The sequence below is a fragment of the Macrobrachium rosenbergii genome, chromosome 9 (genome assembly GCF_040412425.1).
Source record: "Macrobrachium rosenbergii isolate ZJJX-2024 chromosome 9, ASM4041242v1, whole genome shotgun sequence".
Lineage (NCBI taxonomy): Eukaryota > Metazoa > Arthropoda > Malacostraca > Decapoda > Palaemonidae > Macrobrachium > Macrobrachium rosenbergii.
Genome location: NC_089749.1, coordinates 22375162 through 22399161, shown reverse-complemented (window position 1 = coordinate 22399161; position 24000 = coordinate 22375162). Strand labels below are relative to the sequence as shown.

The 24000-nt window shown below is 36.9% G+C and overlaps 2 protein-coding genes across 10 annotated transcripts in view; one reads left to right on the top strand and one right to left on the bottom strand.

The window, feature by feature from the left end:
• Positions 1-24000, top strand: part of FipoQ (F-box/LRR-repeat protein FipoQ) — a 161355-nt gene that overhangs the window by 96898 nt on the left and 40457 nt on the right. The window contains exons 1-2 of one of the 9 annotated variants that reach the window (XM_067108638.1): positions 12790-13000; positions 13556-13760. The exons of 3 other annotated variants lie outside the window; for them this stretch is intronic. In XM_067108638.1, coding sequence (XP_066964739.1) covers positions 13680-13760 — 81 coding nt within the window. In that variant the 5' untranslated portion in view covers positions 12790-13000; positions 13556-13679. Of the gene's footprint in view, positions 1-4814; positions 4917-12789; positions 13065-13462; positions 13761-24000 lie in introns of those variants that run through there. 5 more of the 9 variants (XM_067108633.1, XM_067108637.1, XM_067108636.1 and 2 more) reach the window with 5 other exon arrangements.
• Positions 1-24000, bottom strand: part of Zip99C (Zinc transporter Zip99C) — a 154080-nt gene that overhangs the window by 118891 nt on the left and 11189 nt on the right. The gene's annotated exons all lie outside the window — the stretch shown is intronic.

Genomic DNA, 24000 nt, shown 5'->3' with positions numbered 1-24000 from the left:
AGTCAATGGCAGAGAAATGTATCCATATTTCTTTGTGCCTGTGTAGAGTACATTTTCCTTTCTTGCATTTATTGCAATTTCTAAATCATTGAACACATCCCTCTTTTCGGTATTTTTTTCAGAGACATTGTTCATATACAGTATATTTTGCGCTCAGGCGTTTTCTTTTGGAAATTACTAACACTGAATTATTTCCTCTTTATTGCCAAGTCATCGCAGGTCTAATAAGATGAAAATAAGCAATATGGAGTTCAGTGTTAATTGGTTAAGTAACCCCTTTTAGTAAATGATTACAAGTTTTCTTTGGGATCAATTGTAATCTTGCACTCTGACTCCGTTTTCTATACTTTGTTGACATGAATCATGCGATTTCTCAGCGATAACCTACTCTAGTCTTTAAACAAATATAAGTAATGGATGTTTTGAAATACAAAACAATAGCATCGAAGAAAATATTTTCTGTTTGAGCAAAACAAATCGAACTTTCCGCCAGTATTAGCAATGATAACATAATTTAGCAGGCACAACATAATTATGAACGATAAACGACTGCTTTCCTTTCGTAAATTAACTTGCTATTTCAGGAACACCCGGACACAGCTTTCAGTCTGCTATATACACGTGCGCTTACGAAAGGGCGCTAAAGCAAAAGATAACGAGCCCATTAAGGTTTCGCATTTATCTACAAAACACTCACTCCCTAAGAACTGTAGAGAAGCTTTTAAAATCCCAATATTTCCGATAAAAAATAAGATAAAGCAGAGTAGGTGCTATGACTTTTTTTTTCAATCTGGCTGGCTTCAGCTCTTTCTCCTACGTAAACGGTTATCTTAAACACCTCCTTAACTTTGTTTCTCTCATTTTTATTTAATCTTCTTCTTCGTTTTAACGTGCTTTTTCCCATTTTTCATATGGGGTAAGCACGATGCCTTCTTTTGAAGGACTTTGATTTGGCGTTGGGGTAGGCCGTAGCCTCGATCGGCCGCCCTGACATTTAATATATATACATAATTCACCTTCATCATGAAGATATATATCTTGACTTACTTTTTCCTTGACATCCGTGTGAATCAAACTCTTCCATTCCTTCTCCATTCCCTCTGGCATTCACTGTTCCTTCTTCCTGGCTCTTTCGCCAATCTTTGCAGCTTCTCCCCACTATCCTTGCTGGCACCTTGTCATCTGCAGAGTTCAGCCACTCCGTACAACATGTACGACTTCCTTCTTATCCCATTATCTTCTTCCATATTTCATGTCCTCTTCTTGTCTTTTCTCCTTAGTCTGTACGTAAACTTAATCAGTCAAAAGAGACATACACTCAAAATAGTCATTCTCACATCCATACATTGCCTAGTCGCTTTTAGTTTTCTATCCATTCTAACTTAAGATTTCTTTTTTTTTATATATATATATATATATATATATATATATATATATATACATATATATATATATATTATATATATATATATATATAGAAGTTTTTCAACCTAATCTCACGCTCGTGTGGACTGTGAGCGCACTCAAGTGCGCACACACACACACACACACACGTACACATATATATGAATATATATATATATATATATATATATATATATATATATATATATATATATATATATATATATATATATATATATATATATATATATATATATATGAATGTCTTTTCCTGTAATATACAGTGTAATATGAAAATAAGAAGGCCCATAAAACACTATTTAAACGTTGAAACCATATATTTCAGGGCACTTGTTTCTGTGCCCCTGTTCACCTGGTAGAATATGGACAGGTGGAAAGGTTACAATGGTATATATACAAAAACATGAAGGTGTGGCCTTAGGCCTCCGATGTTCTTAAGAAACGCCACCTCCATAACATCGGAGGCCCAAGGCCACACCTTCATGTTTTTGTATATATACCATTGTAACTTTCCACCTGTCCATATTCTACCTAGTGAACAGGGGCACAGAAACAAGTGCCCTGAAATATATGGTTTCAACGTTTAAATAGTGTTTTATGGGCCTTCTTATTTTCATATATATATATATATATATATATATATATATATATATATATATATATATATATATATATATATATATATATATATATGTGTGTGTGTGTGTGTGTGTGTGTCGTATGAATACGCAGTTTCTACTTATACAGAGAAGGTCATGAAATCCTTGCTTTTGCGTTTCTCTTTAAGTCTTTTAATAAGTGGTTGCTAGCTCTAAAGACCACCACAGCTAAATACCGGGTACATAAATTCCCTTCCAAGTAAACAGAGGCATAAAAGGATTACAACCCGTGTACTTTTTCCGTCCAAAATGCGGGCAATATTCAAGCCAAAATGAGGACACCACCCAAGGACGTTATGTTGTTTTGCCTTTTCTGGTTTAGGTGCAACTGTTGATAGCGCGGTTCCTTACCCGTAGACTATCCCCCACTTATCAAATACTTCAAGGGGTCAGGCATTCTGATAAATAACAAAACATAATAACTAATTCTATGAAAAAAAGTTGTAGTACGGCCTATGCCTGAACATTTTCAAAATATCCCACAGTTAATAATTCTACATCTACATAAGTTTTAGCCTAAACTGAACTGTAATTTACATTCGGAATTGGAATTGGTATATGAGGTCGTTCAGTGCTGAGAGCGAAACTGAGAGTAAAATGTTTTGAAGGTGTAACAGGAGGAAAACATCACAGTTGCACCAAGAAAACATTGTTAGGAGAGGGTAGAGAGCAAGACAGAAGAAGGATGATATAAATGGAGGTACAGTAAAAGGAATGAAAAGGGTTGCAACTAGGGTCCGAAGGATTCTGCAAAGAACCTTAAGTAATGCCTACAGTGCACCGCAAGAGGTGCGCTGATGGCACTACATCCCTACTGAGTGCAATTTACATTCGAAACTTATTTCAAACGATTCTTCTAATAATGTATCACTCCTGAAAAGCTGGCTTAGTAAAGAGCTACACAATAATGTAGTTGATGTATAAAGTAGGATAAAACCGAGGTGTTACTGTATATTAGCTTACGGTTCTTTCTTTATAGTATGATGTATAACTTTTCACCGCTCATTCATTTTTGATCCTCCCGATATTTACGGGATTACAAATAGACGATCTTCTACACCGCTTATGAATAAATGTTGATTAAACCTGTCTTCATCCTCTAAGCACAATCCACATTCCAAATCTCCGCTTTCACCCAGGATATTTATTCGTGGCTACAAAGGTAAACAATTGAAATCCTAACTTTGCTGCTTTTATTTGGTCTGTGCTGACTTAAGAGAGCAAGACCGCGTTTCTTAGAAGGCATTTTCAAACGATAGCAAAATCACACAAAACGTCTTAGAATTTTTTCTGACTAAATACATTTCAAAGTTTGCAGACTTATCAGTAACCTACAGTTAATGTAATTATATAAATCTGCCGTTAATTCCTATATAAAGAGACATTTATTTCCCTTTTATGCCCTGTCTTTCAATCTTACGTAACGGACACTTCGTCATATCAAACAAGTGAACGCTGCCGCCACCTGAACCAATCACGCCCTTCTCTCCCGTTCCTTTAATGCAGGTTAGCCGGAGGTTGTACATTGCAAGGCATCTGGTAAGTAAGGTAAACACAACCACCGCTTACCCAAGTTCCTTTGCCCCCCATATCTCATAGCCATCCAAAACAAGAAACCTAATGCCCCTAGCATACCCTAGGCCCCGACTCAAGCCCGCCCCCTGTTATCACGCCCTTTCGGCGAACCCCAAAAGAGGAGCAGTCACGGTTGGCCGCCTGAGTCTCGCGCCTACAACTGCCCGGGAAGAAGCGTTCTCTGAAGCGAGTGTTCGTTTTCCTGGACGAGGGATCGAGCTGTTTTCGAAGCGTTCTTTGCAACTGACATTATCACGGGAACTCTTACTTCTTGGTTAATTTTATTTGTCATTAGTGTTAAAAAAATACTTGTGCAGTTCAAGTAAATCGTGACCTTTGCCTGTTAATGTGACCTGCAAAAAGCATAAAATCGTTTAGTACGTTAGTCATATTTCACATAAAGAGGCAAATTATGCAATATTTTGGAGTTGAAATATTAAACGAATCAAAAGTATAAGAAGATGAGGGCCCGTGCGATGCAGCAGGTGTTTTAAGTTGATTAACAAAACACACCTGTACACCTTCAGATACAGCTGTGCTGTGGGAATGTTAACGCCAACTCCAGAAAGATATGAGGAAGAAATTCTTAAGAATCCGATGCACGGAAGTTTTCTTGTCTAAATCAACCATAGTTAAAGAAAAAAAGAATTAATTCATGACCTCTTGTTGAAAGCAAATAAATACTAAACAATGCGCCATAGTTAAAGGTAAACGCACAAATAATGTGAAAACGAAGGAGAACACACACCGCCATATTACCAACACCTGTGCCTTGGCAAGTTTGACGGTAATTTACTCAAAAATAAATCCAAGCACTCGTTAACCCCAAAAGTCATTAAGATTTGCTTTTGACGTAAAAAACTTGCATTAAACGATCTGACGCCTGCTGGCAAGAAGCCGACTTAATCAAATATCAAATGAGAAGTTAAGAAATACATGCAAAAAAACCAAAACTAATGACAGTTTTGCTGTCGGAATCGACGTCCATCAATATTATAAGTTAAGGGTTGCCAACTTCAACAAGAATCTCTACTGGCATGAGGCAGTCTTCATCTAAAAACAAGAAGCTGACTACCCCATCATAAGGACTGCTTTTCCCGCCGACAACAAGGAAGAAGATCAAGACCAGAAAGGAGAAAAAAGATGGATTTTGGAAACCGAAGAAAATCGATGTGGTATGTCCTGCCCGACGATTTAGAGGGTCTGGTGACTGCCCGCTTTGGAGAGGATTTCGAGCACGAGAGGAAATCGCAGACGGTAAATAATGAAAAGGTTCTCCTTGATTAGGGGCAAAGGAAATCGTCCAAAGATTGTCATCGGTGTATTTTAGGGTCTGGTTTTTTTTTTTAATATTAAGCCACAGCTATTTAAGTCATCGATTTCCTGACACTTTCTAGGTTATGCTAACTCTTTGAAGCACTGCCTCCGAACAGGATACATGTGAGGACACTCTTACCTTTCCAAGTGGGATTCGAAGCCATGATGTCAGATTCGAGCGAGGTTGTCGTAACCCACAATGCCATTCGAATCTCACCTGTAGAGGAAAGAGTTTCCTTATACGGTATACCCCTTATCCTTAAAGGGCGTAGCTCCTAGTATTCGGCTTAATACACGGCAAGGCTTTGGGAATGAAGATGTTAACCCCATGCTCTTCTGCAAAACAGGTAGCCACCCACCACAATCAAGCTACGACCAGATACATGATTTAATTCCAGGGACCAATGAGGCAAATCGGAATTAGCAGAATGGGTTCATTATGTTATACATACATACATACATATATATATATATATATATATATATATATATATATATATATATATATATATATATATATATATATATATATATGTGTGTATATATATATGTATGTATGTATGTATGTATATATGTGTGCGTGTGTGTGTGTGTATGTTTAATCGACTTCAAATATACCAGGTTTTAAAAAGGCCAATATTCAGCTAAAGGAGGAAATAGAAAAAATAAAAAAAGGGACAAACCCCGCTCTGTTTGTCTTGTTCCCACACATCTTCAACTACAAGAACACAAGGGTGCCACGAAGATGCCACGAGTGCCAGATCTCGGTTACACTCTTCACACACACACACACACACACACTCCTCATTACCTTCGGACAGAAGACAATGTTCGGTATTCAAAATATCGATTCTCTGTTATTATTATTATTATTATTATTATTATTATTATTATTATTATTATTATTATTATTATTATTATTATCATCCAGTCTATGACGATGATGGTGATGATGACGATTATTATTATTATTATTATTATTATTATTATTATTATTATTATTATTATTATTATTATTATTGCTGTTGTTCTTGTTGCTATTGTTGTTTAATGCTCGAAAGCGGACACTGTCGATTCGTTGTTTTTTTTTTTTTTTGTCAAATACGAGGAAAAAGTGTTATCTCACCTTCTTCATCGAATGCGAGAGAGGAAGAGTTCTTACGTCTTTTTTGTTAAATGCTATAAAAAGCTAGTAACTAGATTACCTTTTTTTTTATTTTTGTCAAATACAAGGAAAAAAGTCCGTTTCTCACTTTGTTCACCAAATACGAGAAAAAAGTTTTTTTCATGTCTTTTTTAGTTTTCCGTAAAAGAAAACTATTGTGCCGGCTTTGCCTGTCCATCCGCACTTTATTCTGTTCGCACTTTATTCTGTTCGCACTTTTTTCTGTCTGCACTTTTTCTGTCCGCCCTCAGATCTTAAAAACTACTGAGGCTAGAGGGCTGCAAATTGGTATGTTGATCATCCACCCTCCAACCATCAGACACAACAAATTTCAGCTCTTTAGCCTCATTAGTGTATATTTGATTTAAGGTTAAAGCTAGCCATACTCGTGCTTCTGGCAACGATATAGGATAGGCCACCACCGGGCCCTGGTTACAATTTCATGGGCCGCGGCTCATACAGCATTATACCGAGACCACCGAAAGATAGATCTATTTTCGGTGGCCTTGATTATACGCAGTAGCGGATGTACAGAAAACTTCGGCGCATTTTTTACTTGTCTTTTTTTTTTTAAATACTAGAAACAGAAAAGATTAACTGGGTAATCTTTTTTTTTCAAACGAGAAAAGAGTAAAACGTTTCATGGCCTGCTTTTTATTGACGAATGCGAGAAAAGAAGACAGGTTTGATTGTCTTCTTTTGAACAAATGCGAGGAAAGACGATGCTGTTGTTGATTTTGTTTTTTAATCATACAGAAGAGAAGACGAGAGGCTTGAGTGTCCTTGTTTGTTTATTTTTTCTTTTGTTTTTCATCACATGCGAGAAAGCGGGGAGATCGGTACTCTTTCGTTTTATCATAATAAATCAATTCATAAATAAAGTAAATCGGGAAATAAATTAATCAATAAACAAATAAATAAACAGATAAGAATATAAATAAATAAATAAGCACATATTGAAAAAACAGCAATAACATTTGAAATTTCTAGAAACAACTTAGATTGCATTGAACTGAATATAGAGTTTGGGCCAAAGGCCAAGTACTGGGACCTATGAGGTCATTTAGCGCTGAAACAGAAATTGACGGTAAAAGGTTTGCAAGGTGCAACAGGAGGAAAACCTCGCAGTTGCACGATGAATCAATTGTTAGGAGAGGCTGGAAAGTAAGTTGGAAGAAAGAGAATATGAACGGAGGTCTAGTAAAACAAACGAAAGGGGTTGTAGCTAGGGGCAGAAGGCACGCTGCAAAGAGAACCTTAAGTAATGCCTACAGTGCACCGCAAGAGGTGCATTGACGTCACTAGCCCCCTACGGGCGAAACACTTTAGATGATTCAGGCAATGACACCTGCAGCGGCTGTTTCAGTTGAGAAGAAACTGTTATTAATCTTTCAGACAGGTGTTTCCCGTACGGGGTAGTGCCGTCAATGCGCCTCACGCGGTGCACTGTAGGCATTACTAAAGGTTATTTGCAGCGTCCCTTCGGCCCCTAGCTGCAACCCCTTTCATTCCTTTTACTGTACCTCTATTCATATTCGCTTTCTTCCTTCTTACTGTCCACCCTCTCCTAATAATTGTTTCATAATGCGGCTGCGAGGTTTTCCTCCTGTTACACCTTTCAAACCTGCCCACTCTCAATTTTCCTCCCAGCGCTGAATGACCTCACACGTCCCAGGGAACTTGGCCTTTGGCCTAAACTCTACATATTCCAGACAGGTATGACACGGCTAACGTTAATTTCATAAGTGGTTCTGACTCATCAGGGTTATTCCGGCCGTCAAAAGTGATTGACTTGGAAATGACTCCTTTAGTTTATCTGAAGCATTTTCTGTTCAAATGTCAGTGTTATTTTCAATGGGGCTATGTGTGTGTTCTCGTGATATATATACCGTGTATGTATATATATATATATATATATATATATATATATATATATATATATATATATATATATATATATATATATATCCATATATAGTACAGAACACATAATTCCCCATTGAAAATAACTCTAACATTTAATCAGTAAATGTTTCAGATAAATCATATCTCCTTAGGACACGGAAACTGGATATAATAAAATACCTGTGCATCTAGTTTTATTTTTTTACGAGACAGAAGGAGCCATTTCCGAGTCAATCACTTATGACGGCCGGAATAACCTTGATATATGTACGTATATATATATATATATATATATATATATATATATATATATATATATGAATGTATTATATAAATATACATATAAATATTTATATATATATATATATATATATATATATATATATATATATATATAATGTATATGTATAATATAAATATATATGTGTTCACTATATCGCTGTCATCTGACCGTCGAAGTTAAACAATACTGGGCCAGGTCGGTATTTGGAAAGGTAACCACTAAGAAACGTATTACTCAAACGTACTACAGAAGCCACACCCCCGGGACTCAAAGTTGCCATTTCTTTCCATTCAGAGAAAAACTAACTGACATCTTTTGCGCAGACGCAAACAAAGGCATCGTGTCTAAAATGCATGGTATCTACTAACAACTGCGTTCTAAAGTGCTTGGAGATTCGCAGAAAATACTCATATTTTCTGCTAATCTCCAAGCACCTTAGAACACAAATGTTAGCAGATACCACACACACATATCTATGTATGGTATCTACTAACAACTGCGTTCTAAAGTGCTCGGAGATTATCAGGAAACATACTTATCTAGTGCTATAGTCTTCATCTACTCACTCTCATCATTACCATAAATATTACTAAAAATACCCCACTTTTACACATTCCCCACCTCGGGGCACACAGAGACCTACACTGTGTTGGAGTTTCAAAGAGCAGAATGGCCCATTTGCAAAGTGTTTGAAATGCTCGTCTCGCGTAAAAACCACTTTGATGGACGTGTATATCGCTCTGAATATTCGCCCTCTCTTTCGTGCGAGGGCAGGCACCAGTCAGGTAGTTTTTATCGGGTTTTCTGTGGACTTCTTTTTTTTTTAATGTCCATATCATCTTTTTCTCATTTCCTCTTTTTCTCTTTTTTATCTTATAGATTTTTTCGTTTTGGACGTTGACTGGGAAATTTACATATTTGTAATTTTTCAATGCTACTGGGTGCAGATTTTCAATAATAATAATAAAATAATAATAATAATAATAATAATAATAATAATAATAATAATAATAATAATAATAATAATAATAATAATTGTTGATATAAACCTTCCTTTGCCTTTGAAGATTTGACTCCCGACCCAAATACAACTAAAGGGACCAAAGCAATATATGTTTAATGATTTACTACTCTTACTCAGAATTATAGACATAATAATACTATTACTACTATAATAATTTCTCTAACCAGTTATTAAAACTATATTAATGCATTTGTACAGGCCTTTTTTTTATAGTGTTTTGAGCTTTCCAACAAGTCATCTTTGTCCTGGCATTTCCATATCAGCTACTTCTCTGACTGATGACTTCTCGGTCAGCAAAGATACAAGAACAACGTTGTTAAAGAACGTGAGAACGTTACTGATTCAAGGGAAATAACAAGTGAATAATGCGCCGAAGTTTCTTCGGCGCAGTCAAGTTTTCTGTACAGCCGCTACAGCGTATAATCAAGGCCATCGAAAATAGAACTATCTTTTGGTGGTCTCGGTATAATGCTGTATGACCCGCGGCCCATGAACCTTTAACCAGGGCCCGGTGATGGCCTATCCTATATCGTTGCCAGAATCACGATCATGGCTGACTTTAACCTTAAATAAAATAAAAACTACTGAGGCTAGAGGACTGCAATTTCGTATGTTTAATGATTGGAGGGTGGATAAGAGCCTCGGTGGCTCAGTCGGCAGAGCAGCGGCCTAGGACTTCATAGAGGTCTGTGGAGCAGGGTTCAAGTCCGCAGCCGACTGGTCAGTGAAGGCGGACACTTTGCTATCCGTGTAGACACCCCGGGATTACGTATGTAATCAACGGATAGGTTTGCTGAAAAGCAAATGGGTGTTACAGACTAATACGCACATAAACAAAGCCACTCCAACATCTTCTAAAAACATAACAGACACCTCACACGTCTTGAACTGTCGACCTACCCGCCCAGTTCTCCTCGCTGCTTGGGAGAAAGGGAGCTGGGGATTGGCACGATACACGTACACATCGTTACCGGGGTCTAAGCGATGTCAGGATTACCCCAACGCCAAATCAAAGTCCTTCGTAAAGAAGGCATCGTGCTTACCCCATATAGAAAATAGGAAAAAAGCACGTTAAAACGAAGAAGAATTACTGGAGGGTGGATGATCAGCATACCAATTTGCAGCCCTCTAGCCTCAGTAGTTTTTAAGATCTGAGGGCGGACAGAAAAAGTGCGGACGGACAGACAAAGCAGGCACAATAGTTTTCTTTTAAAGAAAACTAAAAAAAAACAATATTCAGGTCACTTGGGACTGAAATTAAGAAGAAAATACAACGAAAATAAAGATCTTTGTTATAATTCGGATCTACTGGAGTAAATCACCCTAGTAAACTCCCTCGGGGAAACAGGTCTGTGAATTATTATTCTTGCTCTACGAGAGAGAGAGAGAGAGAGAGAGAGAGAGAGAGAGAGAGAGAGAGAGAGAGAGAGAGAGATACTATACTGACATCCAACCCAAAATAACTATTACCCAAATTTTGCTCCATTAAACAAAAAGACACTAAACTATGACCAGCCGCAAAACTCCCGGTTTTATGATTCACATAAATAACAAAAGAAAACGCTGTCAATTCATCTTATAGCTTCCCCTCTAGTGAGAAGAAAAATAGGAGAATCTGCCCGAACCCAACAGAAAACGGGAAACGGGACAAAGGACGAGTAGACACGATTATCTCCTGACAAGTACAACACTACCAAATAATTGCAGAGATTCTTTTACACTTTCTTTTTTCTCGGTTCATCTGGTTTCTCTTCTCCTATTTTCTTATAAAGAAGCATAAAACACACAGATGTAAGCTATTTATCTAATCTGTGGCATGCATTTGGTAGGTACACCATCCAACAACTCGCCTGAATAATGACGTATTTGTATATGAAAAGACATTTTAATTTGCATGGACACTCACAGGTAAATATGCAAATGTTTACGCATGTATCAAGCGCAATCTACAATTGCATGTGTATTTAACAAACAATTAAAGTGAAATTATTCGGTCGACGACGAGGTGGCTTAAAGATTTGTGTGGCATTGATTTCCATGTGTATTTGAGAGAGAGAGAGAGAGAGAGAGAGAGAGAGAGAGAGAGAGAGAGAGAGAGAGAGAGAGAGCTTAACTAGGATTTCAGCCGGGGGTGGTGGCCAAAATTTTATTTTCACTAACATTCTATTAAACGTTTTGTACAAGTTCACTGAATTCACCTGCATTTAGTGTCACAGAAAAGATTCGCTAAGACAAATGAGTGCAGATAGTATCGTGGAAGTTAAATTTCTTTGTTAATTATCTTTACACAAAAAAGGATTTCGTAAGACACAAATTACTGTAGATAGTATCGTAATAGTTACTTTTCTTGATTATTTTTCTTCACACATAAAGATTTCCTCTTACAAATTACTGTAGACAGTATCGTAACAGTTACTTTTCTTTACTATGAGGATTTTCAAGATTTAATTGTTCACCCTCGACCAAATAAAAGGAGAGGCACCAGTGGCAACCCCCCAACACCTTCCGCCCACCCGCCCCACCCTGGCTACGCCTATGAGAGCGACAAAGACAGACAGACACGCAATAAGAATTCTATTCCTGAAATGTTCAATAAATACTAATAACCTACAAATGTCACAGATTCAGTCGACATCCCGCTAAGAATTTAGTCCATTCAGCATTAAAACAACGATGAATTTTTAACATTAAAGTTGCTATATTGGTACAAAGACAAAACTCCTAATTTTAATATTGAGACAAAATAACTGTAAAGTTCAAATATTTACATTCGCAGCATTTAAGAAGAAACAAAATTTGTGATTATTGAGAGATTTGACATTCATTCTCTCTCTCTCTCTCTGGGAGTCCAATGCTATACATATTTTAGGTCATTTCTCATTACCACTCCTAAACCAAAAGAAGTTTAGTAGTCTCTACATTTTCATTTACCCGTTTTAATGAAAATATTGATATTTTAGAATTTATACAATGAACTAAAGATGAAAAAAGACACATCCTTTACATTACACATGAAAGATAAATGTATTTTACTAATAATTAATTAATGAAACTAAATTTTTTATTTACACGCGGGATTCCCTTTTGGCTATAAAGTGCCCAATAACAGAAGTACCTCAGGAGTCGACACATGCAGGTAAGAAGTTGTAAATGACAGCAATGTCGAGTCACCTGATTGGGAAATGCTAATTAATATATCCTTATTGAGAGAGAGAGAGAGAGAGAGAGAGAGAGAGAGTGTCCCGAAAGGTGGACATAGTTGCTGCTATTTTGAAGAGCAACCTACCGGTATACTAACTCCAACATTACCTCGCCCCTACCAACCCTACCTTCCAAATCTCCCCAACAAAGAATTGTGCAGGTGAGGAAAAAATAAAACGTAGAAAACGGGAGGGAGGGACAGAAGGAGGGAGGGAGGGAGAAAGAGTAGGAGGAGGGGGAGGAAGGACGTAAAGAATGAGAAAGCGAGAGAGAGAGAGAGAGAGAGTGGGAGATCCACTGGAGACCACCAGAGCTACCGGTGGCCACTGTCACTTTCCCCGAGAGGCAGACGCGTGGTCTTCTTCCTCCTTCGTCATCTTCCTCTTCCTCTTCCTCTTTTTTCTTCGTCCTGGTTCTCGTTTTTGACATCAGGTGCTCATTCGAACGTAAATTCGACGCACGATCGTTGCATACCGAGGAGTGTCTCTAGTGGATGTTGTGTCATCAAAAGTGATGTTTAAAAAAAAAATTGCAGAGCGACGTACCAGCCAAGTGTTCCGCTTGAAAACTGTGCTTGTTAGCGGGTTGATGCACTAAATGAGCGCGAAATTAGTGTCTGTTATAAAAAGTCATGCCTTCTGGTGTTTCAGGAACCTTGAGCTCATTGTGCTACTGTAGTATTAGTTAATCCATAAATGTCCTACTATACTAGATTTTAAAGTATTTAGATGCATAGTGAATTCGACATAATTTTCTAGTTTTATGTGCTTTTGTGTGGCCATTCCTTTCAGTAAATTAGGTGAAATTACGAATAACTTCTGGTCATCAAATGCTTCTATCTTTAACCATTCCACAATGTATTTTCTTTATTTCATTTTTACATCTGACAAAATGACCTGCTACTTCAGATCAATCTACACGTATTCTGACGAACACTATGACATCTACAAATCTGACACAGTATGATCTTCTAAACACATCTAATAATTTCCTTCATACAGAGAGAAGTGGCCACAAAACCAATATTGTGTATTAGAAAAGGTAGTTAGCACTAGCAGCCCTTGAGTAGTGAACTAGTGGTGTATTAGTGATTACTTCCTGTAGTGTAATTAGTGGACGGCAAACATGGAAGTCTGGGAACAGGTTGTGCAAGGGGCGACCGAAGCTGCCGAGCAAGGGGTCTTGTCCACGTCGAGGCGTAAGACGGTAAGGCTTCCAGAATTGAAACTTCTTTTCAGTCCGCTTTAAGGGTATTCCACTCCTGAGTTCCCAAGCTGACTCTTTTATTCTTCCACTTTAAGGATCCTCCCACTCCAGTTTCCTAACTACCTCTTTTAGTCTTCCACTTTAGGGATTCTTCAACTTCAAGGTTTCCCAACTGCACCTAATAGTCTTCCACTTTATGGCCACTTTAAGAAAGTCTTTCACCACAAAGTTCCCTCTCTACCTCTTTTGTTCTTCCATTTCTAGGGAAACAGACTTCTTTTAGTCTTCCACTTTAAGGATTCTTTTACTTCAGGGTTTCCCAACTACGTCTAGTTTTCCATTTTAAGGAACCTTCCACTTCCTAGACTTCCACTTAAAGGATTCTTCCACTTCTGGGTTTCTCAACTACTTTTAGATTTCCACTCAAAGGATTCTTCCACTTCTGGGTTTCTTGTCTACTTTTAGACTTCCACTTAAAGGATTCTTCCACTCCCGTTTCCCAACTACCTCTTTTAGTCTTCCATTTCAGAGTTTCCCAACTACTTCTACTCTTCCACCTTAAGGATTCCTCCATTTCAGAGTTTCCCAGCCATATCCTTTATCCTTCCAATTCAGTGCAAAACGACTTACTTTATTTTTCCACTTTAAGGGTTCTTCCATTCTTCCACTTTATTGGCTCCTCCACTTTGTCTTTCATTTGAGGTTTATTCACTAGTTCTTTCCTTGTCCCACATTCAGGCTTACTGACCATTTCTGTCAGTCTTACACGGTAAGAAAAGTCATACTGACCACTTTTTTCTTCTGTTTCAAGGCTTACCAACATCTTTAATTCATCCAAATAATTGTTTGCATATTAATTCTTCCAGTCTAAGACATACCATAACAACCACTTCTTTACTGTTCCATCTCAAGGTAAGGCAAACTAATTTCTTAGTTAACGCTACTTCAAGGCTCACCTACCACTTCTTTTACTCTTCCACTTAAAGGTTGACCCACAACTTCTTTTACTCTTCTCTTTTCCACGATCTCAAAACTGACCCATTCTTAGTTACTGTGACCACTTCCGGATAAAAGGGAACTTCTAGCTTTGCTCTGTTTAATCTTAGACCAGTCAATATATGTTATTCTTTATATATTTATTCTGAATTCTTTCAGTATTTGTTGACATTATTTTCTTGTTTTTCCACTAAGCCTTGTCATTATTACCAATGCTTCTTCTTCTCATAAGACTTCCTCTTCGGACGGCTTCTCTTGGCACTTGAAATTTTTTAAAAGTTGATAGAGGTACATTTCTACAAACGCAAACACTTATATAAACAAAAATGCATGTAATTTTCACTTACACATCTCTTTATAAGTGAATGTGTGCATGGATACAAATATCAGTATATATAAATGCATGTGTGTATATACATACATACTGTGTATATATATATATATATTTATATATATATATATATATATATATATATATATATATATATATATATATATATATATAATATATATATATATATATATATATATATATATATATATATATATATAATATATATATATATATATATATATATATATATATATATATATATATATATATATATTCTAAGTCACTAATTCTTTTAGTTATAAAATTACAGAGAAACAGGAAGAAAAATTCTACATGTTCGCTGGGTTCATTGGGCCCTGGGCTTAACAAATAAAGTATAGAGAAGAATATATTCGAAATAAAAGGGACATTGCTGATGTGCCCAAGCTGAAAAAAATGTTTCTAAAACTTTTGATTTAATAAGCAAACAAAAGACTTTTACTAAGGACGAGAGAAAGAGAGAAATAGGAAACTCTACATCGCTTATTCATTGACTCCAAATTTCCGTTAAACATCCGAAGCTTCTTTTATAACTCAACATCTGGCAACAGTCACTGTCTCTGTCTCACACTCGTTCTTAGCCTCAAGGTTGATTATGACTTCCAAAAACAATTCCTTTCTTTGTTCCTTAGTTTCTTAGCTTCTCCCCCTCCCCCCCTCCCTTCCCCAACACTCGGTCCGCGGGGTATTTACTTCCTGGTTGGTTGTCAGACTTTGTAATACTTAATATCTCGCTTGGACTTTTTATAATTTGGCTAATATATAATAGTTATCTATACTTCGATCAAACCCACTCAAGGAAAGCGAAAATGACATATGTATTTTTCAAGTCATGCTTTCAAATTGTTTGTAAATATACGTATAAGAGATTTCATTCCAATATGAATGTTTATTCGTAAAAACAGTTAAAACAGAATTTGCATTAAATCATTAAGACGAAATATTTTAAAAAGCTAAAACATGGGGATTAAAAAGTTTTTAATCAAGAATATGCATTAAATCATTAATAAGGAATATTTTAAGAACTAAAATATACAGATCAAAAAGTTTTTAATAAAAAATATGCATTAAATCATTAATAAGGAATATTTTAAAAGTTAAAACATACCGATCAAAAAGTTTTTAATCAAGAATATGCATTAAATCATTAAGACGAAATATTCTAAAAGCTAAAACATAGGGATTAAAAAGTCTTTAATCAAGAATATGCATTAAATCATTAATAAGGAATATTTTAAAAACTAAAACATATCGATCAAAAAGTTTTTAATCAAGAATATGCATGCAATCATTAATAAGGAATATTTTAAAAGCTAAAACATACCGATTAAAATGTTATTTCTCAAAAACATAAGCCATACATGATTAATAAGGAATCCTTTAATCCATACTTTTTGAAAACATGTAATGATCTTTTTCCCCCCCTCAAATAGCGTCTTTAGCTTTTCCACAATCTCTTGTACAGAATAATAATAATAATAATAATAATAATAATAATAATAATAATAATAATAATAATAATAATAATACCCCTGTAAACCCCCTCCACCAACAGTGAACCAAATGGATGCTAAATATCTCCTCAATCTTCTTCTCTCGCCCGTGGGGGACGAGATGCAAAGGAAATTCCTCTTACCGCCGAAAATTTAGTCTTTTTTTATTCATTTCTATCTGTAAGAAACACCTGCCTTTTGTAGAATAAGAATTGTACGACTTTTACGACTTTATCTACTTTCGTGAGTACACCTGATACCCGTAGAATGGGCAGTGTATGAGGAAAGCTTTTTTTTTTATTGTGAAATATATGACGTTCAAGTTTTTTATTTGGTTTTATAAGAACACGTGGGATTTTAAAACTACTTATTTTATCCTCAGTTGTCAGATATGGTAGGTTTTAGATCCTGTTTTGTTATTACTACAGTGTACCGTAGTATATTGAACCTTTGGTTTGTGTAATAATAATAATAATAATAATAATAATAATAATAATAATAATAATAATAATAATAATAATAATAAAATTATGCAAATCTCATAATCACATGCGTCACTAAAATGGTGAAAAAATCAGTAGTGATATAGGTGCAAATATATACTTCAAAATATGTATATACAACGCCTGCTTTTAAGAACCTGCTAGATTATCCTTGTCAAACATGTTCTCGAAAGCTCTCGTTGTATAAATATATATTTACACCTATATCAGTGTGCATCTTTTCACCAATAACAATAATAAAACATATACACCCCTAATATCCTTGACAACAGACGGAGAGAGAGAAAAAGAGAGAGAGAGAGAGAGAGAGAGGCTCCAAACACACCACAAAATAAATAAAAATAGCCCTGACAGCTTTCTTAAGCATAAAACATCGTCAAAGAAACTGCTGTACATATCAGAACTATGGCGACTCTTGCTGACACATTCCCCTCATTAATATCTAACTTTATTTACTTCCAACTTTATCCACTCACTTTTACTTGCCTTATTCACGCTAACGCATAAAGAAAGTAATGTCACTTTCATATTTTAAGAAAAGCATTCGTAAACCAAACAGGATTTCACTTTGGCGTGGGGTTTTCCGAGGTCTTTTAATTACCCTAAACTCTTTGAGTTTATTGTTGGAACGGAGCAGTTTGAATGATATCGGGGACTTGGGCTGTACAGGAAGGCATAAAATTGGAGAGAGAGAGAGAGAGAGAGAGAGAGAGAGAGAGAGAGTATTAATCACACAGGAAAATGGTGGAGTTACATTATAATGAGCTATACATAAGTGGAGTGGGGTTTTCCCAGTAATCTTTATTTGTGAGCAAATGTAGATCTCATTTTCAGATCACGCTCCTGGTCTTTTATTGTATGTACGAAATGTAGATCCATTTTGAGTGATAATAATCATCGTGCAATCTCGCCTTGAATTTGTTTTCCCAGTTATTATTATTATTATTATTTCATCAAACAGAAATGGCCGTCTGAATGCCGTTGAGTTTATATTGCAGTTTCTGAACCTCTCCCATGATTTTCTTTGTAGCAACACGTGAATTTCATTTATTTCTTGACATTTCGGTTGTACTCTCAACCATTTACTGAAAGGCGACCCCTGTCTTTAATCGCCTTTGAGTAAAAGGTAGAGCGTGCAACCGAAACGTCAAGGAATAAATGAACTGTGTACAACTGTTATATGATTTACCGGCTGCTACAAAGAGAATCATTCGAGATGTTGAGAAACTGCAACACAAACTCAATGGCATCCGGACTGCCATTCCGTTTAATGAATTTTATTTGAAAGAGGATCCTCTCCCGAGATATTATTATTGTGTGTGTGTATTATTATTAGTGTATTATTATTTATAACTGACTGTCCAGCAAAATTTTTTCACACACCAGTCACACAAGTTTAAATCAAGTATAACGAATGTAAGTCTGAGAACTGTAACGCAAATAACAAAATCAAACCTATAATTTCATCTTAATGAATTTCATCACCAACATTCAATTTTCATCTGTTTCCTTGGCGCGGAAAAAGAGAAGAAAATTGGAACAAGACAGAACAGGTGATAGCAACGTCAGGTGTGATAATGTACTCTTGCTTGTTACATACTTTACAAGCAATGTCTCGTATCAGCTGGTGGCCAAGTGATCTCTAAGTGCTTGTTGTTTTTTTTATTGGTTTACTTCTCAGCGCGTTAACTGTAGTTACATTCTCTCTCTCTCTCTCTCTCTCTCTCTCTCTCTCTATTCGGCGTCGGTGACCCTGGTAGTTGTGACGCCAGATAACTCTCAATTAATCAATCAATCTCTCTCTCTCTCTCTCTCTCTCTCTCTCATATACATCTGCAATTCTAACTTTGCTGTTACCTACATTAAAAAGCTTTCTTAATTAAAAATTCTCTCTCTCTCTCTCTCTCTCTCTCTCTCTCTCTCTCCTATACATCTGAAATTCTAATTCTTGCTGTTACCTCATAGCTTTCGTAATTAAAAAATTCTCTCTCTCTCTCTCTCTCTCTCTCTCTCTCTCTCTCCTATTCGTCTGTTTCCAACTTTTTTCTTTTTTTAACACTTCTCCATTCCCCTTGCTCTGCCATTATTTACCTTAGCATCTCTCCCTCATTGGATTATTTCAACCATCTACCTCTGTCTTTCCCTCCCTCATCTTCTCCACTCTTCTCACCTCCCATTTCCTTATACCATCCTTTTCTATCCGTTACGTCTCCCTTTTTTATTTTTTTTTCCTCTCTCTTCTCCCTGCTTAAACTCTAATCTCTTCTCCTAATCTCTCTCTCTCTTGCCTACTCTATCCCATTCCAGTTCTTAATCTTCCATCCTCCCTTTATTTCTTCTGTCTCTACTTCGTCTCTCCCTTTCCCTTGCCTCTCTTTCCTTACCTTCCCTTCTTCCTGTTCTACTCTTTTATTTATCCTTTTAATTGTCGCGACATTCTTTGTGCCTCCCTCGCAAATTCCTCCTTCCTTACCTCCCTCTCTCCTTCTTACCTCCCCCTTCTCTCTTCCTCCTACCTCACCGTCTTTCTCCCTTCTCTCTCTTCTTGTTCTCCCTTTTTATTCCTCCTCTTCTCCTTCCTTTCCCGCCAAATACTTTGTGCCTCCCTCGCAAATTCCTCCGTCCTTACCTCCCGCTCTCCTTCTTACCTCCCCCTTCTCTCTTCCTCCTACCTCACCGTCTTTCTTCCTTCTCTCTCTTCCTCCCTCCTGTCCTCCCGCTTTAGTTTTCTGAAAAGAAAACTGTTGTGCCGGCTCTGTCTCCGTCCGCACTTTTTCTGTCCATCCTCAGGTCTTAAAAACTACCAAGGCTAGAGGGCTGTAAATTGGTATGTTGATCATCCACCCTCTACTCATCAAACATACCAAATTGCAGCCCTCTAGCCTCCAACTTTGTTTTATTTATTAAAGGTTAAAGTTAGCCATAGCGCATGCTTCTGGCAACGATATAGACCAGGCCACCACCGGACTGTGATTAAAGTTTCATGACTGCGGCTCATGCAGCGTGTCCGAGACCACCGGAAGATGAATCTATTTTCCGTGCCTTGATTCTCCCCGCTGTACAGAAAACTCTATTGTGCCAGAAGAAACTTGTAGCGCATATTTACTTGTTATTCTTCCTTTTCTTTTTCCTTTTCCGCCATATTCTTCGGGCCTCCCTTGCACATTCTTCCTTCCTCCTCTCTTCCTCCTACCTCACCGTCTTTCTTCCTTCTCTCTCTTCTTCACTTCCTGTTCTTACTACCCACTTCCTATTTCCCAAGATACCCCTGGCACTCAAAGAACACTGTGGCAAATTACTCGCACCTGCTGACAATGGACCCTGTGCTAGAGAGTTAATGCGATCACTGAAGAGACTCAGACACGGTGTTCCACGGCTCAGAAAAGGCCGTTGTTATTGGACAGCTTTTTTAGGGTCCGTTGCGAGCGGTAAAGTGTCACAGTGAGGTCCCTGTCCCGACAGAGTGAGTGAGTGAGTGAGTGAGACTGACTGAAATCGGTTTTAAAAGCTGGATTTTTTTAATCACCTTCAGATTATATAATTTTAGCAAGCGCTGGGACCAATAAGATTAATCAGCGCTGAAAAGAAAATTGCGAATAAAAGATTACAAAGTTGTAACAGGAGGAAAACCTCGCAGTTGCACGATGAAACAACTGTCAGAAAATGGTGAAAAGCAAGATGAAAATAAAGAATATGAATGGAGGTACAGTAAAAGGAATGAAAGGGGTTGCAGCTATGGGCCGAGGGGACGCTGCAAATAACCTTAAGTATAATGCCTACAGTGCACCTCGCGTGAGGTGCACTGACGGTACTACCCCATACGGGATTAATCATGTTCAGGATGTTTTTTCAAATGAACACTTTTTTTCCCGTCGGAGGAGTTCGTTCTAGAAGGAGCTTTTTCGATTGTTGACTTCTAATTTACCTTAAAAAAGGTGAATTTGTAGGTCTTAATTCACTGAGGATTTCATAAACAATGAAGTCAGGTCCAAGCTTTTTCACAGAGAAATTACTTCACGAGTCCTGGGCATAATGACACAGGGAAAGGTGCCAGATAATCTCACAATTGATTCTTCCTCAAAGTCACAAGAATTTTTCTCTCAGGAGCAAGATAATGAAATATACAAAACCATTAGCACGGTATAGTACAGTGCACAGTGCTCAGGTAAGGTCTGACGACAACTTGGAAGTAATTCTATTAAAAACCATGGCTGATGCAAGCCCGGGAGTGTATGAAGAAGCCTATTCTTAAAGGCCAATAAGTCATGAACCTTCCGGCAAAATAACATCAGTAAATGACGCTAAATGGAAAAAAAAAATTATAATGTTCGGTAACTATGCAGTTCATCTAACACACCGTCACGGTAAGGTGATAAAAAAAAGGTAATGCCTATCTACGTAGCACCAAGAACAATGTCTCTCAGTTAAGCCAGGTAGGGTGATAAAAAAAAGGTAATGCCTCTCAACGTAGCACCAAGAATAATGTCTCTCAGTTAAGCCAGGTAGGGTGATAAAAAAAAAAAGGTAATGCCTCTCTACGTAGCACCATGAGTAATGTCTCTCAGTTAAGCCAGAGACAAAGGGTTTGAAAAAAAAGAACAAGAAAATGAGATTTTCTTACATTAACTTGCTGAAAGGATGTAGTCGCTCGTAAAACGCTGTTTATTTATGGTCTGACTCAGGACGCATCTCGAGTTTCCTCGAGATTTTACGTCTCGTTTGTTGTATTGCAACGATTCGGATTCTCCCTTGACTAAAACGTTAATGAACAAACTTCGCAAAAAAATAACTAAATAAATAAAGAAGCATTCTTACTAGAGATTAATGAACTCTAGCACAGAGTTCGTAAGTAAGAGGGAAGTTTTTTCATACAGACACGATGCTGGGTAGACCGCGAAGTTTAGTCATATTTTCCTAAAAATGGTCAATAAACTTTTTCAAACCACAATTTAGATTCTCCGGCTAAGCAGGAGCGGCTCGTGACCTGGTGTAGGACTGAGTTGGGATTTTGAAACGTCGGCGATTTCAAAATAAATAAATAAATAAATAAATAAAGCTTATATATCGTGTAGAATATTACTTTACCAACGTTTTGAGGTGTTCTGAACAACTTTTGTTCAAAAAAGATTTTCGATATTATCTTCAATTTCGGAGATAACTTACTGTATACCCTCCGGTCTGCATTCAGCCCACTTTTGGGTATAGGAGACGTATATAAAATAATAAGGTGCCTTTTTTTTAATCTTAACGGAAGTCGCCCCTGATTCATAAACTTTTTCTCTTAGCCATCAGCTCCCTTATTTTTTATTTTATTTTATTTATCTATTTATTTTTTTTTTGCGTTTTAGGCACTGGGAGTCAGAATCTAAGATAGATTAGTTCACTTGTTAAAGGACTGCATCTTTCTCTCTTGACTGGGTAGCATCTCCAGGTTGAAACTAGACCCAAAGGGATGTTACTACAATATCAAAGAATCCAATAAATCACTTTCATAGATTCCTGTAAGGGTACGGCCTATGGTTTACGATAGGATAGGCATGATTTCACTCGTTTTCTAGAAACCAATAAAATTCAACAACGGCTGGTTCAGCTCTAGAGATGGCGACCTCCTACCCTTCAGTATCTTCCGTGACCTTTCTAAAGGGATCAAGAACTATCACATATTCGCCAACGGCTGTTTCAAACTGAAATAATTGGTTTCAAGTTTTTCGTGCCCCTAATCAAGTCAACTGCCCTGTTGGCACAATCCAGATTGTCCAGAACTGACATTTTTAATCTTGAGCTGTCGGGAATTTCCCTTGGTTGCATTAGGAGAATGTAAATAGCTGTCTTCATTATGGAACGCACGAGAGATGATGCTATTGGAAGCTTTTCGACTAACACTGAATTCTTGATTTAATATGATTTGATCTGATTTATGAAAATCTGGCTATAAAGCAAAGCACTGGAGCACTCTCAGCCATTCAGCTCATAAGACAGGAAAAAAGGAAGCGGGAATGGGTGTGATGCAAAAGTCTAAGACGTGGGTGCAATTAGGGGTCGAAAGGAAGCTACAAACAACCTGTAGTAATGCCTACGGTGTACCACCTGAGATGCACTAACGGCACTACCGACACAAAATCCTCGATCTCCTTCTCACTCCGTTGCTGTCCACGAGCAAAACAACTCACACGTTCCGGTACAAACCTGAGAACACTTTCAAAGTTTACTCCTTCTTTCATGATAACTACCGCTTTATTCTGACGAGACAAATCTTCATATCAGGATATAAAACCCGGGAAGATGCATCTCTAAATCCTTAACCATTTTCATTTCTGCCCCGACACCCGACACGCCATGGGCACCACCAACTATAAAGATGGCAGTATGCGTGTTACCAAACATGTTACAAGCAAGAATTATAATATAAATCACATAAACTTACGTTTTCCCATTTTCTTGATATATCTATAATTTGATTACAGCTGATCAATAAATCAAAACTGTGAATATAATTATGTGTTGTAAAAATCGTAAATACAATTACAATGACTCATAATATGTAATTAACTTAAAACTTAATTATAATTTCCAGTTAACCCCAACCTAAGATTAAATGGTAATTGTTTTGATTCCGAATTGATATTTTAACACAGGATGACTAACAAACCGATTCACTGCCTATTATAAAGTTGTTTATATCTCAATTCCGTACTAATTATTTATTTGATATAGTGTCATTATCACTTTTTCTGCCATTCACCTATAAAATCATTATAATTTTCTTATATGGTTAAATGACATGTAAATAACTTTGTTTTAAATGGATCTCAAAATATTATTTAACTGTTACTGTAGTTTCTGATAGGTTGTGCTCAAATATTCTTTACTTTATT